Source organism: Scleropages formosus, chromosome 22 (genome assembly GCF_900964775.1).
Source record: "Scleropages formosus chromosome 22, fSclFor1.1, whole genome shotgun sequence".
NCBI classification, from domain to species: domain Eukaryota; kingdom Metazoa; phylum Chordata; class Actinopteri; order Osteoglossiformes; family Osteoglossidae; genus Scleropages; species Scleropages formosus.
Window position 1 is genome coordinate 13,894,606 of NC_041827.1, and position 18,173 is coordinate 13,912,778.

Genomic DNA, 18,173 nt, shown 5'->3' on the forward strand with positions numbered 1-18,173 from the left:
ACTGTTGTACTAATGCAACTGGGATGTTACACATACTCTGGTGAAAAGAAGCATGATCACCACCGACATCTCCAGGGTGTCAACCTGGCTGTCCAGAACCAGAGTGAAACTTGGGTATGAGTTGATAGAGGGCAACGTTAGAGCTGGAGGCCTTTGACTGCTAAAAGGTGTCACTGCACCACATAGCTATATGCTCAGTGTCATGCTAATGTACTACTTGCAAGAAACCAACCAATTTCAATAGCCACTTGCCCTGTGCAGGGTTGCAGTGAGCCAGAGCCTATTCCAGAGACATTGGGCGCAAGGCTGAAGGAGGGGGTGTACACCCTGGACAGGATGCCAGTCTATCGCAGGGCCACAACTAGTCACCCAGGCACACAGCCAGGCAGAGGTACTGGAGCAATTGCAGAACAAGTATATTGCTCAAGGGCACTACAGCTGGAGGCAGGAATTGAACCAGCATCCTTCAGAGGCAAAAACAGCCGCTCCAACCACGACGCCACCAGCCGCCCCTACTAACAAAAAGTTAAGACTTAATCAGGTAAGAAGTACACTGTTCTTCTATTCTGAAAATATGCAACTCTTTTGTGATCTTTAGCTCATTTTTATTTAGAAGCAGCTGCAGAAAATTACACTTTGACAGACACATACTGTTTATAGTAGCTTTAGCTGAGTGGTTTACCAAATTTCATTGGGAATTTTCAGAGGTCATTAGATAACTGGGCCATGTTATGTATGATTAATTTAATGCACCCTGTGTGGCTCTTATTAGTAGAAAGTGGCATGTGACTCGTCAACCCAAAGTAATGATGGATGACTTGTACACATCTCTGTAGGCATTGCGCAACAGGGCATATGGAAAGCACTTCTCCAGCATGTCCTGGCTAAGGAATGGGGACTCTTCCACTATCTAGAAAAAGAAACATTAAAAAGGGACATCAGGGTACATTGACATTTTCATGTGGTTTTATTATCATCGCTATAAAGGAACATATACTTATCAGGCTTGACATTTCCTATTGTGAATTTATAGGAGCCTTGAAATTCATAGAATTAATCTCAAGTCATTTATTTTCATGGAAATTTTAACTAATACACTGGCTCTTGTGTTATGAACATATGAGTTACAAATATATGAAGATTTTTTTTTTTTTTTGCTTAATTGCATTTTCAACACTGTTACTGCTTCTAAAATTTTTCTGTTATGCAGCAGAAGCAACTGTGTTTCTATGTCCAGCAGTTAGTTGTCTGTAGAATGCACCCAAGCAGAATAAGTGTGGGGCTGGATTAATTCAGCTTGCTTGTTACAGTGTTTGCAGAGTGTTGGTGTTCAATAAAAAGATGATAAATATGAATAGCAGTTTGTGGAGTTGGGATGTTTTTAATTTCCCTTTTTTAAATTACTTTCAATTTGCCTTGAAGTTTGTAATGTAAAAATGAAAATAAATGAAATTTAAAAATTACATGTTTTCATTTACAGTATTATAACTACATTCAAGATTTTTACAGAAACTAATTCTTTAACTATGGAATTTCTGTATTAAACCTTTATTGATATTGCACCTTATGCTTCTAAATATCACACTGCATTGGATAAGGAGTTACTGATAATGAATAGAAGTCTGAGTTTTTTATTAATTATAGCTTCATCTGAGGCTACATCCTAACCTGGGAATAAATTTGGGGACATCTATATTATTTAACTTTTGTTGATTTTTTTTTTTTTTTTTTTTTTGCTCAGTGATAAAACTGAGTAATTCGAAACAAATTGAGATGCATCACAGTTGTGTTTGTAAGCTGTAGGGCCAGTGTAGCTGAATTTTTCAAGAACATATTGATGTGTTGTTATAATGAATTTTCACTTCATAGACCACACACATTTAATGAGCAAATGGATGGAGAAGGATTACCATGTGCAGAAGTAGGTAAATGGAATCTCTGTTTTTGCTGTCAGTTCTCTCCACATTCTGACCCAGTTGCAGTAAGGTGGAAGAGGCCACCTGTGGGAGATACCCAGGAAAGATTTTGCTTCTTTTCACATAACTTTCACTGTAAGATGCCTGATTGCACTGAATGACAATGCGGAAAAGCAGTATTTGTTTAACAAAGATGGCAATTTTTTACAACCTTCCTGCATTTTTACTTTCAAAGAACAGGTGAAATGTTTGCTGTGCATCTTCTGTATGAATTTTCACCTCTACTCACAAAGAGGAATTCCTTCAAGTGCTGCTCTATGTTCTTGTTTTGAGCTGTAAACATAGCTGCTGACAATTGGTTTATGGCAGTGGCAAGACAATGGATGTTGTTATGGTGCCCTGTGAGAGAGAGAAAATTGCAGTGAAAGTGGCTGCTAACACGGTAACAGACCACAAAGCAAGACGCATGCAGTGCAGAATTGGAAACATTTGGTTCACTGAGGCCCGAGAGTTTAATTCTTGGAAAACCTTAACAGGCCATGGAAAAAGCAACATAGGGAAAATGCCATCCTTTGCTTTGCTGGATTTTTGAAAAAAAAAAAAAAATGTTTTTACGTTTTTGTTTAGGCTTTAAGCCAGATAGCTGAGGTCACTAGGATGGAAGCCAACAGCAACACTGTGAATGCACGTCAGAAGTAGATGTCTGTAAATAAATTTTTCTTGGCCAAACATTCTTCCCACAATTCATGTCTGCAGTTTTGGAGCAGTCACACTGAAATGTTGTGTGTTAACTCCAGCTCATTGCTGATTTGGTAGTTAGGCCTACGTTGGTCAGGCTTTACCTCCATATTCACGGCTGTAGTATGAATTAGGGTCCACCGCGAGAATGGGAAGTGACACTGCGACGTAGATCAGGAGGAGGTATGTCAACTTGTACTCCTCCTCTAAAGATGAACCATCTGTAAGCATGGAGCAACCACACATTAAACATCCTGGCAAGTTTGAAGAACACTTTCAAAACACACATCCTTACTACTGAAGTTGTCAGTCCTTCTATTTTCACTCTACCTGTGCGCATGTTGGCGATGGCCGTGACAAGGGCAGGATCAATGTCACAAGACAGTCCTGCTGCAGAGGCCAGCTCAAACACACTTAGAGTTGCCTACATGTCACAGGGAGCAGAGGAGCACACAGCACACATAAATGAACCAGTAAACAAATGCACAGCCACTGCATGAAACCTCTTCCTGGCTCCTGCTCAGAATATTTCCGTTGTTATTGTGGTTATAGTTCACAAGCTGTAGATAAGATCTGAGTATGCTTCATCAGACCATCAATGCTGCCAGTGTCACTGGAAGTTAAAGTGAGTTTTGAACACGGTCATCTCACAAGAGAAAATTGCTGTTATTTCTATTTTTCAGCCATATTAGCCACAAAGATAAAGGATTGGTATCCTAGCTTGCTTTAATGTGTTTATCCATAAGTGGATGTGGGATTCTCATTTATGACAGGGTAAATTAGATCATTGTACAGTGTCGTTTTACTTTAATTCCAATAATAAATAATATTTAAATCTTTATCAGATGATTATACATACATCTGAAGCGGAATATATCAGTTTCAGCATTGAGGGTTGATTCAGAGGGAAGGATATTGTTTGGCAGTACTCAACACTAAGCCCACATACTTGTATCTGTCATAGTGAATTCATGTGAATATGTTTTGCAATGACCAACCAAGCACCATTGCCACCTCTATAATTCCTATTACTGTCTGTATAGCCTTTTTAATAAACTGTATTTATAATGATTTATCATTTCTCTGACACTTTCTCCAAAGCGACCTTCACTTACTTACCCATATGTTTGGCTGGCTAATTATTTACTGGAGCAGTTTAGGGTAAGTACCTTGCTCAAAGGTATTACAGCTGGAGGTGAGATTCAGCCCTGCAACTGCTGGGTCTGATGGCAGCAGCTCTAACCACTACCCTACCAGCTGCCCCCAAACATCAACAGTTGTTGCTTTTCTTTAAATGTCCTATTTATATAGAAATTTGTGAGCTACTTTTATTAGTATCACTCTGAGGATTAGTTAAACACATAGTCATTAATTTTAGTTTTTCCTAATTTACCTGAAGATGACAAATGCATTTACCTTAATGTCTGTTTCTGGAGAGATCATGTCCCTAAGGCACTCAGTTGGTCCCATCAGGTAGGGACAATGTTTCTGCATGGTCTGAAAAGAAAGGTTAACATGAACTCAGCAAGTTGAAGGGTTAACTGACAGAAAACGTTTAAATGAAAATGAAACAAAGTAAAAATATATTTTATTAGTTAATTTTTGGGGAGGCGCGGTGGCGCAGTGGGTTGGACCAGGTCCTGCTTTCCAGTGGGTCTGGGGTTTGAGTCCCACTTGGGGTGCCTTGTGATGGACTGGCGTCCCGTCCTGGGTGTGTCCCCTTCCCCTCCAGCCTTACGCCCTGAGTTGCCGGGTTAGGCTCCGGTTCCCCACGACCCCGTATGGGACAAGCGGTTCAGAAAATGTGTGTGTAGTTAATTTTTTTTTCCTGTGGTTACAGTATTTAGAAAGGATGTGGACTTTTCTGCCTAGTTTTACATGGATTATCTATTTGAAGCCTTAAATACTGTACCTTTACTAAGTTATTCAATTTCAATATATTTTTGTCTTATTTTTCTACTATGACATTATGTTTTGATGACTTAGATAATGTTCATTAACATATGTATCTTCTTAGAAATGAGATTACTGTTTCCCTCTTGTTCATATATTTTTAAATATTTTATGGGGTATATTTGGAGGTGGTTTGTCAATAGTCTCTGCTGGAGCTGGGTATGCAGAATTGCAATCTATTATCATAATGCAGCGGCTGCCAGAAGCAGGTCTTTTTATGTGTGGATTTTTATGTGATACCACAGAGAGAGCTGTCACATGCAGACAGCTCAAGAGTAAAAAAATTGAATAGCATGGTTCTTGAATAGATCCCAAGAAAGCATTGATACGTACATCTCCCAGTGCAGCCTGTATCATGGCTCTGAAGGACAAGATCACGCCAATGATGGTCATTCTCTTCAAAACATTCTCAGATGCTGAGAAGGAATGAGAAGGAATAGGAAAGAAGCCTGCTGAGGACAACGAATTTGTCTTTTATATTTTAACATACATAACATTTTCCATGAATGCCTGCATGCCAGAAGTCACCATACCTGGGAGCCTGCTCTGGAGATTGGTCATTGCCTCGGGCTTATCAAAGTTTGATCTTATCTGCACTAGAACATCCATGTTGTCAATCACAAGTTTCTGGAAAACAGAAAATGGGGTTATACGTCAAAAATTTCACTAACTAGATGTTTGTTGCTGGCTTTTGCTGGAATATGTGTTAGGTGGTTAAGAAACTGGTAAACTTTACCTTCAGCTCGCTGACTTGTGAGGTGATATGCCACATTAGGTTCTCAGTCAGGAACTTCAGTCCATATGGACCAATCAGCTCTGCCAGTGCTTGCAACTCTGGGAGGTGAGATGTAGAGGGAGGCAAAACTACATGACACATACTGACTCATGTTGATGGCTGACTATAGATCTTATTACAGAGGCTTATTTACAGTTGCATTCAGATACCCTGTGTGTGGGAGCTGAGCTTTTTTCCAGCCCTGGCCATGCTGGGAGCTGAATTTTGAATGTAAATAGGTATAATATAGTCATTAAAAGTGGGTACAAAGTCTCCTGAGGTGAGAAGGTGGGTGATACTGGTATGTGTAGGAGGAAGAAAGTCATACTGCAGGTGAGAAAACACACAAAGATAAATAAGCAGAGGCCTTCGCAGTATGAGCCACAGCATTTTCCAGCACTGAAGACTTTTTGTGTCACGAAAATTCCATTTTGTCATACCCTGCATTCAGTATGAAGCGTTTGCTCATTGTTTGACCAAGAGATGGTAAAAGGCAGAAGTAAATTTTCACCAGAGACATCAGAGTACTCCTCTGCTTTGAATCTTGTTTCATTCTCATTGGGCTGGTTGACAAAGCAATGCATGGTGGGACAGTGGATAATTAAGGCACTGCTCGCTTGCCGAAGAAGGCCCTCAAGATACCTGTTGAGATACAGATTTTTGTGAGTCACAGGCAGAGCCAGGTTATTGTGTCATCCTCTTTTCCACAGAGATTCATAATCCAAGAAAACTCCTTATACATTGTATGACACAGATGATCTGTGAACAACTCAGTCCAGTCTAGGTGCAGGGGACGGCACAGAATATTAGTCCATGCTTGTGTAGTATGTAATTGTCTTTACCAGCTGGTGTAGAGAGTGGTGATGGTCTGGTCCCCCTGGGAGTCCAGTGGCTGGGTTTGCTGCAGCAGAACACTTTTCACCAGTCGGGTGACGTCCACACTCAAGTACCGGGATAGGGTGTACAAGCTGGATGTGTATGCCTTGATCCCTGCTAACAGGTCTGACGGACGAGTGATCTCATGGGTGGCCTTGTTGTAATTGGCCATTCGCACGATGACCCTGTAAACAGCATTGAGATCTGTCATTATGTGCAAGTAGTCCATGAAAGATTCAATGAACCATGATTCAGTGTTGTATATTTTCTCCTGGGGGCTATGTAAATAAGTGCTGCCACTAGTGTAATTGCTGCAGAGTTTTGTTCTTGCACTGTTTGTATATAATCACGAGCAGTGTGACACACTTCATTGTGCAGCCGCCCCATACCGTACGTTTTGAGCTTTTATAGAAATTAGTTGCATTCCATTTTCAGCCATCTGTCTAATTTGAATGTTCAGCTGGCATGGCTATTAGTTCAGACATATCGCTATTACTGTGAACTAAGTACAATAACCAAGCACACATGCACACACATACACACCATACAATAAAATGTTTTTACTGAGAATTTGTTAAAACAGCTGAAGGATTAGAGGGTGTAACTGACTTGGCGAGGTTTATTTCCAGCTGTGAGAGAAGGTACTCGGGGGGGATGATGACGTGGTCCCACACGGTGAAGTGATTGCAGTAGTTCAGGGAGGAGCACAGCTCTGTGAGGGTCAGGTGAAGCTTGTCCATGCTGCAGCCATGGGAAGAGCACATTTACATCAACTGTTTTCTTGCACTTGTATTAATGTTTCTGTTATGGCATAGATTATAATGATTTTTCCCTCGATTTTTATCGCACTGATCAGTTGGCTACAATAACTGCAATAAACTAGATGATGGTAAAAGCACAACAAGACATAACTGCATGCGTACACTGACTTGGAGCACTCACTTGGTGACAACGGCTCTGTCTTTTCTCATGCTTTCAGTCCCCGGCTTTTCCCTCTGCACTTCCCCCTTTTTCGGCACCTGCTTCTTCTGCTTCTTGTTGCGGGCGGTGCTGATGGTGTGAGCACAGTGCTTTGGCAGCAGCTGCGAAGGGGCCACAAGCCCATTGCAGAAAGAAAGGAGAAACTTGAGCAAAGTCAGAGCTTTCATGTCACTAATTCCGAACACATACACATAACATAATTTATAAGAAAAGTAGTGTGCTTTTACACTATTGTTTAATAATCCCTGTTGGAATTTTTGGGTGTAATGATAAAAATTTTTCAGTTTTCCACGGTAATAAATTTTGTCATAGCCTTCCTCCATTTGCAGTACAAAGGCATGGCAGGACAGTTTTAAAATCTAGGTCCAGGTACTTCGTGTAAGAATAGGATTCTTCTCACCACATCTCAGTCATCAGTGTTTTTTTTTTTTTTTTTTTTTTTAAATGGTGTGGAGAAAACCTGGAAATGTGCATTTTGATGACAGATTTAAAAATGCTTTTCAGTCTGTGTATTTCAGCTGCCGACTAGTACCGAGTTCATATATGCAAAATTATATTTTAATGCTATTTTAAAGGATTAGTATTTTAAATATGTTCTGAATCCTGCTGTGTTTTAAGACCGATGAATGGCAGATACAGACAGGTAGATGTTTGAACTGTGGTGGCAGTAAAGTTCTTTGGCAGCACCTGGTCATCCAAGTTGCACTGCTCTGCACAGATCTCCAGCACAATACTGCATGTCTGCTTTGCAATTTCTTCCAGGAATGTCACACAAAATCTCAGACTTCTCTTCTCTATGGCATCCATCTGGATTGAGCAACAGAGGAGATATTACACATCAAACTGTTATAAAGGATGTTTTTGTTTCAGTCAGAAGACATTACATGTACTACCGTTTGACACAAAATTACATCACACAGAAGAGATGTTTGCACGTCACACTGCCGGTGTTTTCCAGCTGTGTTGTTTCTGGATCTTTTTTTGTGTTTTAAATGGCTTGGAAAGCAGTTATTCATTTAGCTGACATTTGTCTCCAAAGCAACTTACAATGTTAAGGTTACAGTTATTTACCCATTTGTATAAGTGGGTAATTGTACTGGAGCAATTGAGGGTAAGTACCTTGCTCAAGGGTACTACAGCCAGAGGAGGGATCAAACCTGCAATTCATGGATCCAGAGGTAGGAGGTCTAACCACTGCACTACCAACTGTCCCAACCTTCAGTTTAGCCAGTGTCCTTCATTGTATGCATATGTCATTGCAAACTTAAATCCATAGTAAACAGAAATATTTACACCGCAGCCCTTTTACTGTTTTTGTTCGTCACTTTCAGCAAACGTCTCATTCATTTTAGTGCCTGTGCATTTAATATCAGTTACATGTGTTCTTCAATGCTGACCTCTTCTGGGCACATCTGATGAGTACATTGGTTGAAGTGCGAGCAGACCAAAGGAAATGCAATAAGATATCTTTGCATTAATACGTCTTCACAGCCTTGAGAAAACATCTTCTCAAAGACACGTGGGTAGAAGCTGTCGGGAAAAAAAGTACAGCTTGCTTTTTAGTGCTTCAATGGAAAATCTTTAGAATACTAATAATAAATGTCAGTAATTTATTGCATAAATATTGGGTTATTTTGAATTATTTCTGTGGCAAACATATTTATGTTGATTGGCATAATACATGATATTAATGTTTGCATTTATTTATCAGGCACTTTTCTGCAAAGCAACTTCCAATGAACTCTACGTAGCACTATCAGCACACACACCTTATTCACTACGGTGACTTACACTGCTAGATACACTACTTACAATGGGTCACTCATCCATACATCAGTGAAACACACTCTCTGTGTCACTCACACACTATGGGGGAACCTGAACAGCGTGTCTTTGGACTGTGGGAGGAAACAGACACAGGGAGAGGATGCAAATGCCACACAGACTGAGCAGGGAATCAAACCCATGTCTTCTCGCACCAGCCAAGTACTATGAGACAACAGTACTAATCACTGTGGCACTGTGCCTTCCGTAATATGACGTAAAGCTTTAAATTCAGCAGACTGTAAATAATTTGGAGCTCTACTTACTTATCTGAGCCATAACAGCAAAGATGCCTTCAGAGAATGGCAATAGTACAGGTCAAAGGATTCAGAACTATAAGCCATCATGTAGAGTACAGCATGCATCGTCAGCATAATTAGTACAGATTTCCTGCCGTACACTCTTAATGAATACCAACCAGAGTATTGAAAGATCTGAGGTTTCTCGAAGGACCCCATCAATGTCATCCATCATTTTGGTGTGAAACTCAGTCATGTTCATTATCTTGGCCAAGTCAGGATAATCTTTGAGACAGAGTGGAGCCTTAGCCATGCTGGTGTACGCCTGAAAGAAACAAATAGTCCTCCCTTAATTCAAGTTCCTTACTTGACAGTGCAAGAAAGAAGAATTCTAAATAAGGCCTGTTCTGTAAAAGTAGTGTTGATGGAAGGGTTCTTCTACCTGCAGCCTTAACCAATCCAGTCTGAGAGCTCTGAAATCAAACTCCTCCCCATTTTCCACTGTCAAACCATACAGAAAAACAGATCAGCCTCAGAATACTAGGTACAAATGACCAGATAGGTGCCTATGTAAAGCGGAGCAAAACAAATCTGTTTGAAGTTATTTTTTAATACCTTGCTTCACTGTTAATGCAGACAGTGTAGAGACAAATGATGTCATCAGAACTGATTCTTCTTCTGGACACACATTCATGTTCTAGAAACAGAGATATGTGGGCAGTAGACTTTTGGTAGATATTCTTATGAATGACAGCAGCTCTATCCTTAACACCTCCTGTGGTACCTGTATTGTGTCGTTTAATGCAAGGGCATCAAATTGCGCCAGGTACTGAAGGTGGTAACGCTGCAGTACACGGCTGTGCCGGCACATCAATGTCTTCAGTTTCTCTGTGTAGAACAGCAGTTCGGCCAGTTGCCTGTAGCACACACAGTAGAAGACATCACACGTCAACGCTGTTGCAGAGCTGGGCGAGCAAAGTCAGGACTGAAGTCCGTGTTTTTATTTTCTCACCACATGCTCCAAGCAAATGGATTAATGATGGTTTCTTAATTACCTGTCATCTCATAGTAATAATAATAGTGGCATTAAAGGACCAGAGGCAGCTGGTAGTGTAGTGGTTAGAGTTACTCCCCTTGGACCCCCAACATTGTGGGTTTAGGCCTCATCTCCAGCTGTAATACATTTGAGCAAGGTACGGGCACTGAAATTGCTCCAGTTGAAATATGCCTAGCTGGATAAGTTGTTGTAAGTGTCTTAACATCGTAAGTTACTCTGGAGAAAAGCATCAGATTAACAAATAAATATAAGTTGAGGTCCAATAATAAGTTTTTAAACATATTCTGATCCCCAGTTATTTAGCATTTTGTTTAATTTCTTTGTTACTACATTTTCCATTCTTGGTTGGTCTTGGGTTAGCATTGAGTATGGTAAAATTATGAAATTCAAAGAGTCAGACATGACGTTCTACTGAGTGTGTAGACTCACGAGTCTATGTAGTCTTCAGGAGTCTTGGTCTTGGGGACGTTCTCTGAGTGCCGGACAAGCCAGAGCACTTCATCGCGAGAAAACGCCAGGGCCATGCACACATACAAGGCCTTTTTTAACACAAGAGAAAATGAATGATCCTGTTAGGTCTCTATTCTATTAATCTCTTTCACATATTTCATTCCTGTTATGTCTAAGGAGCAAATTATTCACAGCAGTCATTTTGATGTTTGCTTTATATTTCTTTTTGACCCAAATTTTCCAAAGATAACAGAAACATGTGAACAGACCTTAGGTCCCAGCAGTCCTGGTTCATCCTCTAGAATTTTACACAATTCTTTTATTGCATTTCGTAAGAATTGTCTTTTCTCTTTGTGTATGGCTCCACTGTAACACACAGAGACACAAAATGGGCTTTGTGAAATAACACAAAGGGTGACATGTTACATTTAAGGCCAATTGGTCATTTCTTTTGACATGTGCCTGAATGTTTAAAAACTGCATTTTCTCACCAGTTAACTATGACATGTTCTCTGCACTCTTTGATATCTGCAATCCGCTTGCTGTATCTGTTCCAAACAAAAAAATAAAATCAGAAATAAAGCAGGTAAGGCTTTCAGACACAGTTTTTTTTGTTTTTTTTTTTTGGATTTCAAGTTCTTGGGACTTATTAAAATGTTAATTTGTAGCCAGCCATAATAAACATGAAATGTTTCTCCTCAGCTCACATTATTGGTGTTCCACAGCAGTGGTGCCTTATGGCAGTAGAATCTGTATACTGCAGAATGTGTAGAAAGGTACATACAGATGGTATACAACTTTTTCAACCAATTGAGAGGCAAATTTAAAAAAGAAGAATGCTTCACAGCAAATGAAGCAGTTTTAGATTTGAACAATAATTTTGCCATCTGTTCAGCATGAATTATTTGGGTACCGATGCCTCGTATTGAACTTTGTAATGTAAATGTAAAGTCTGGCACATACCCTTTGAGGGTGTCAAAGTAGTCCTCTGTGACCTTATGTATGTTGATTGTCTCATCTCTGATGAGCGTGATGTACAGGCCACTGCGCAGTGCCATCTTCCACAGGTCCTGTGAAGCCTGGTTAGTGTTCAGGCTGCTGTGGCAGAGCAGGAACCCCACTGCGGAGGATGGCCGAAGGGCAAATGAGAAGCATATCATGGAGCAGCCTGCCCCCGTACGTGGACACTTGTGACCACATGGGTACAAACATACAAAGAATCAAGAAGGGACAATCCTTTGTACTCTACACAGACAGCTTAGCCAAGGAGTTTTATTTCTCTTCCAGTTACAAAAAGCCTAGCACATGATAACTAGAATGGGAATGAGTTTGCAGCATGTAGAAAGTATTACTGGTGGGCCAGCTGGCAAATACTCACAGATGATCCAGCGCTCCATCACCTCCATAGGCAGGTACTCACAAGGCATCTAAGAAGAAGAAACAGTCCAACTAACCTTCTCCAGTACTTGCGTAAAATACTATACTGCACCTTTTCCACGTGTTTAAATGGATGGTTTGGAAAGAGTATGTTTAATATACACTTTTATGTGTTTCTCTTCAGTATTTTATATTTTACAAATGCACAAAAATAACCGCCACAACATATAGAATATATTTCTATAGATAAATTACTAAATAAGGCGTTTATATGGGAGATGTGTGTCTTCTGCTCTCTTTTTGATATCCCTAACTTACAATTGATGTGGTTTTCACTTTTGTGATTTTTCCAGTTCTATTTTCATGTTTATATGTTACACGGTTTTACCAGATACGCAAAACAAGAGAGTTCTTGCAAGGAGAGCCCCCGGAAGTGCTCAGGGAGAGATGTGGTACGTACGGTTTCACAGCAGGCTGGGGAGAGCATATCGGCTGGCACGCTCAGCAGACTGAGGAGCTGGGCGCTACGCCACTGCTCAGCTCCCAGGTTCCTGCGCGGGTACACCATGTGCAGTGAGAGCACAGCACCCGTCACCGACTGCCCTCAGGAAGGGAAGAGAAACAGGAAGCAGGGACATGTTTGGCATCAGTATCATTCCCACACTTTTCTTACAGCACTGTTCCTTCCAAGTTTGACTCAGCTGACAGATTGTGATTTAAAGAAAAAACTTTGTGAATGCGAAAACTGTTAGTGCAACTTCGAATAGAATGTGATTGTTTTGAGGTTTCGAGAAATTCCCATCACCACTCAGGCTTACTTTAGTATGGGGGCCAAACTCTTCTGTCAGTTTTTTCCATGGGTGGTCATACTCCAAGATCATCTGTCCCAGCCGGGGGTAAGAAGGATCACTACAGGAAAATAAACGCCAAATAAACAAATACGGGCAGCACAGCAGCGCAGCAAGTAGTGCTGTTGTCTCACGGCACCTTGTGCGGAAAGACACGGGTTGGATTTAGTTTCCATGGAGTATGCCCTGTATGTTCTTGCATGGGTTTCCTCCCACAGTCCAAATGTGTGTTTCAAATAAGCTGGTGGCAATAAGTTGCACATAGTGTGTATAAGCAGCAATCTGTTACACTGTTCTTGTGTAATTCAAGAAGTCACTGTATGTTTTACATCAGTTAGGCTACACTTGTTCAAGAGACACCTTGTAACATGTTATGACATGTCACAGTCACAGCGGGTCGCCATGTGATCATGCTGTGGTTGCAAGCCATCGGAACTTATTGACTGTAACACATATAACTGAGCGTTGATTTTTTGCGTCTACAGGAGTGAGAAAGAGGGCTTCTAGTCTCCTGTTTGCATAACTGTCTTAAAAGTACATCATCACTGTGCAAGTTGACAGCGCACACTTTTGGAAGGTTGAGTATAGAAAGGGGGAGGACAGCAGAAAAAGTATTGAGTACAGTATTGAACACTGTGGTAATCTTCAGAGTTCTTTGTAATTTCAGTTTTTTTATTGACATGAATTTTTGTGCTGTCAATATTGATGAATATTGATCTTTGGCTAGTTTGACTTTACCTGTTGCCATTAGACATCTCATGTGCACAGTTGTACATGGCAGTGAGCACCTTCCTGTCATCGATACGGGAAAGCATCATAATGACAGAGGTGTAGGTCACAATGAGGTCCAGGTAGCTCTTGGTGAAGTCAAAGTTCACTGTCTGTGAAAACAGGAATCAATTTTTCACTGGCAAGGGCTGACCTCTGAAATTAACAATAGGCAGTAAGTAGACTAGACTAGTGGTTAAGTATAGCACCTTTTAACCGATTCAGTTCCTGGGATTTAAAAGTCACCTTCCGAGTTACTTTCCATTATGTCACAGGCCAAGCAAATAATAATAATAATACAGTATTGTTATTATTTGTTATTGATTAATATGGTAATAAAACAGACAACAACATGTCAAGGGGCAATTGCTGGGTTCTACATTTTCATCTCACAGTGATGGGTCAGTATAGCTTCATACTCACTATATTGAAAAAGCACTGGCAAGCATCTATGGTGTTCAAGAGTTCATACACATGATCCTAAAAGAACAGACACAACAGAAAATAGTAATACTTTTCACAAGAATTACCTGTAAATTGCTTAACAGATGTCAAAATTTAATTTGTTCATAACAAACACCAACAAATTTCAACAAGTAGAAGTGCCATGATCTCAGCTGTCTTACCCTGAACTCCATCACATCAATGAAGGAATAGTAGTAACTTGTGAGGGCTACGAGTATTTCTGACTTCTGCTTCTGGACACCAGATAGATTTTGCTGTAATTATAAGAAATGTAACAGTGCAAAGGTGAAACAATTACTTATTTAGCCGATTCTGCAAAGCAGCTGACAACGTTCAGCTATTTGCAGTTGTTCACCCATTTACACAGGTGACCAGTTTTACTGGAGCAATTTTGGGTAAGTACTTTGCTCAAGGCTACTACAGCAGGAGGTGAGATTTGGACCTGTCACCTTTGTGTTCGAAGGGAGCAGCTCTAACCACTATGCTATCCGCTATCCCATTGAGTTGCCCAACCTGATGATTAGTTAATGAATTTAGCATTGAGAAAGAGGGAAAACTAGATCAGGTTGAATGCAGCATGGGTACTTACAATGTTTCCTCGGAGGTCAATGTTTGGGAATTTCTTGTTGATGTATTTGACAGCAGGCTCCATTGCCTTCTCTGTCAAGAACGAGGGTTTGAGCTGAGGGTCAGAGCATACCTGACATGACAGAGATGTAAAGATGAAAGTGTGAGTGGTAGCAAGGCACTGAGAGTTTAGTAGAACACTGTCAAATGCCATATGCTGCTTAACCGTACCACTGGTCATAACCACAGAGTAGCCCTGAGTAGCCTTGTGATCCAGTATGGAAAAATCTTTTCATGCAACCTCATTGGATGGGCTACGAGCAAATGCAAATGCAGCGAATCTGACAACATATTTCACAGGACGTCACATTTATATGCGACACATCTTTCAATGATATGTGCGGTTTTCCGTAAAATTAAAGTGTTGTAACGTAAAAACTGGGGTGAGAATATCGCTCGACGATTGTGCATTTTTTAGAATTGAAAATTAGCATTTGTGTCAATTGTGCTGTTTCGAACTTTCAGCAGTCTTACTTCCTGTACAGACTTCCGCTTTCAAGATTGGGGTGGCCTTCGAGAACCGAAAGCAGTCTCATCTGCAGTTACTGAGTGCGGGCACAGAAATTCTCTGCTGTCAGAGCACTTTAATCGCTAAAACTAACACACGTACACAGCTTTGACGCGTTATTGCAACCGTTCGCATACGTTTAACGGCAGCCGCACAACACAAGTCCGACAGTTTGCCTTATCCTTTAGACTTTTCACGCTACGTGAAGGGGCCCCCATCTGTTGCGTTGTGGCCTTGATCATCTCCCCGCTTGAGAAAAGGAAGAAATTTGCTCTTCCTGCACACCTGTCCCATCTGTTCTGCTGCTAAGAAGGTTCTCAAGACCTGCAGGATGCCACCTATGTTTGTAGCATCTATCCTGCTTACTCTAAATGCAGACGTAATGTCTTCAGTCATAAACTGAGTAGTTCTACTTCCTATTTTCAGAAGAAAGTGACACGATCTTATGGGGAAGCTTGTTCCTCACTCACCGTCTTTATGTGTTTCATCCGAATGAGGACCCCTCTGCCCCTCTCATTGAGGACAGTCAGCTTCTCGGCCAGTTTCTGCTGGTAGGCCATGGCACCAGGTGTTGTACTCCCTGTCGTGCCTCTATTTTCTCCAGGGGTAGTACTCTTCGCAACGACTTGGTCACACACAATATGACCACACCCTTTTCAACGTTGCGTTGTCCCCATAAGAGTGGGCGGGCCCTAGCGCTCTGCTCTCCAGTTCATTTCGGGGAAGAGCGCCGATCAAAGAGTCTGAAGTTCGGTTCTACTTCACCGTCGATCTTCCCATGCAAACAGAAGTGTGCCTCATGTCGCCAGTGGTGGCTATGTGTGTGTGTGTGTGTCGTGGCGGAAATAGTAGGAAACCACAGCTGTAGATATCACCAGGTCCTGCCGTACAGGCTGTGTCGTCACGGCTTCCTGTCTCTTGTAATCCTTGCTTTAGCTTATAGAAAACCAACAGTTGTAACTTTTGTCTGTGGGCCTTTTAGATGAGGACTCTACATTCATATCCATGCATGTGTATCTTGATATCATAAAAATATTTTTCTAAAGGAATAGTTTTGAATCAAGGGGGTGCGGTGGCACAGTGGGTTGGACCGGGTCCTGCTCTCTGGTGGGTCTGGGGTTCGAGTCCTGCTTGGGGTGCCTTGCGGTGGACTGGCGTCCCGTCCTGGGTGTGTCCCCTCCCCCTCCAGCCTTTCGCCCTGAGTTGCCAGGTTAGGCTCCGGTTCCCCATGACCCCGCTTGGGACAAGCAGTTTCAGACAGTGTGTGTGTGTGTGTGTGTGTGTGTGTGTGTGTGTGTGTGTGTGTGTGTAGTTTTGAATCAGGCTTGCACTACTTCCCCTTTCCAGTAGGTGTCAGTATCATCCATCCATTACCGAAAACTACTTGTCCTGTCTGGTGTAGGGTCGCTATCCCAGAAGCACAGAGCATAAGGCAGGACACATTCTGGATGGGACACTGCTCTGTCACACGGTAATCTCACACACAGAGCGTTATTTACGGTCACCAGTTCAACACAACACAGGAAGAACCACACAGACCGTGCTTGATTCAAACCCAAGTTGAAGCTCACAGCCCAAGAGCTGTTGGACAGCAGTGGTACCCCCTGCACCAGCGTGCTGCAAAGAGAGATGGAGAAGTGTGTGGAAAATGAGAGCGGGTGCAGAATGTAGAGAATAGAAGTATGTTGTGGAGAATCAGAGAAGTAAGTAGTGAGTAGGGTTGTTGTGGGTAATATGTAACGTGTAGAGAGTGACAGACATGGCTGGAGATGGTAGCGCTGCTACAGTCCCACAATCCTCCCAGCTTTCCAAGCATAACTTTGAAGCAACCATGTTGAAAGCATCAATTGGAGCGCTCCTGCCAGGAAAGTGGCATATGGAATAATATTTAAAACAGACTGCTTAAACGATGTCTTTTCCATAAAACCTGAACCCATTTGACACTATATGTATAACATACACAGGAGGGACATTACAATGTATGATAAGACATGCCCCAGGTAAATATTCCGTGCATCATAGATATGCACACCTTCTCAAAGCCCTGATTTATTTCCCAGCAGTCTCCCGTAATTTTATAACTGCATACTTCCCTCATTCTTCTATTCCATATGTAATAGTCAGCTGTTCCAGAGGCTAATTTCCAGGAATCTGGACTCACTTTATTGTGGAGAGACAAACCGTTTGGAAGCACAGCAAGAGCTGAAACCCAACCCAAGAGCAGCGTACTCATATTAGGACTGATCGTACACCAGTTCAGCCACAGGCATTCCCACCGCGCTCTTGAATATGGTCAGAAGAGAGATCTTTCTGAGCCGTTGCTTCAGCTAGAGAAGTTTAACAGATTTTCAGAAGCTCGGGGGTCTGTCTGAATGTGTCTGTGTGACGGTCTGTGGTTTCAACAAGTTAATTATAAGGCTTATAAACTTCTGTAACTGCTAATTTTGATTCTTTTACGCAGATACTGCATAGATGAGATGACTGGCTGCTGAATCATCCTTTTACGGGCAGATTGGGTTTTCTCATGGAGTTCTTTTGTCCAAGGTTGCACAGACATTTAGGTGTTCGTACACCTTTTGCATAGCTGTGGCCTGTGACATCGTGTCGGAATAGCCGTCCCATATCTCGGGCTGATACTTATAGTCACTTAGTATTGTGCCCGTGGTGTAATTGTGGGCATTTTTAAAAGCTCTCCTATTTTTTCCAAAAAATTACAATGCTCTCTTGTGTCACTTCCTAGACCAGACATTCTCAGACGTGTCACGAGAATA

The 18,173-nt window shown here is 41.5% G+C and overlaps 1 protein-coding gene across 1 annotated transcript; it reads right to left on the minus strand.

The window, feature by feature from the left end:
* Positions 1 to 597: 597 nt before the first annotated feature.
* On the minus strand, positions 598 to 16,233 carry nckap1l (NCK associated protein 1 like). Its single transcript, XM_029247975.1, has 31 exons — positions 15,873 to 16,233; positions 14,857 to 14,967; positions 14,429 to 14,521; positions 14,226 to 14,282; positions 13,773 to 13,915; positions 13,005 to 13,095; positions 12,647 to 12,784; positions 12,188 to 12,236; positions 11,773 to 11,929; positions 11,301 to 11,357; positions 11,079 to 11,175; positions 10,789 to 10,898; positions 10,087 to 10,219; positions 9,918 to 9,999; positions 9,745 to 9,803; positions 9,482 to 9,627; positions 8,637 to 8,769; positions 7,927 to 8,046; positions 7,201 to 7,340; positions 6,868 to 6,999; positions 6,225 to 6,443; positions 5,894 to 6,024; positions 5,344 to 5,441; positions 5,141 to 5,234; positions 4,941 to 5,023; positions 4,071 to 4,151; positions 2,985 to 3,078; positions 2,759 to 2,875; positions 2,206 to 2,315; positions 1,911 to 2,000; positions 598 to 910 (listed from the first exon to the last, which is right to left on the minus strand). Exons 1-31 carry the CDS (start codon positions 15,960 to 15,962, stop codon positions 794 to 796), a joined length of 3,372 nt encoding a protein of 1,123 aa, XP_029103808.1. The 5' UTR covers positions 15,963 to 16,233; the 3' UTR covers positions 598 to 793.
* Positions 16,234 to 18,173: the final 1,940 nt, after the last annotated feature.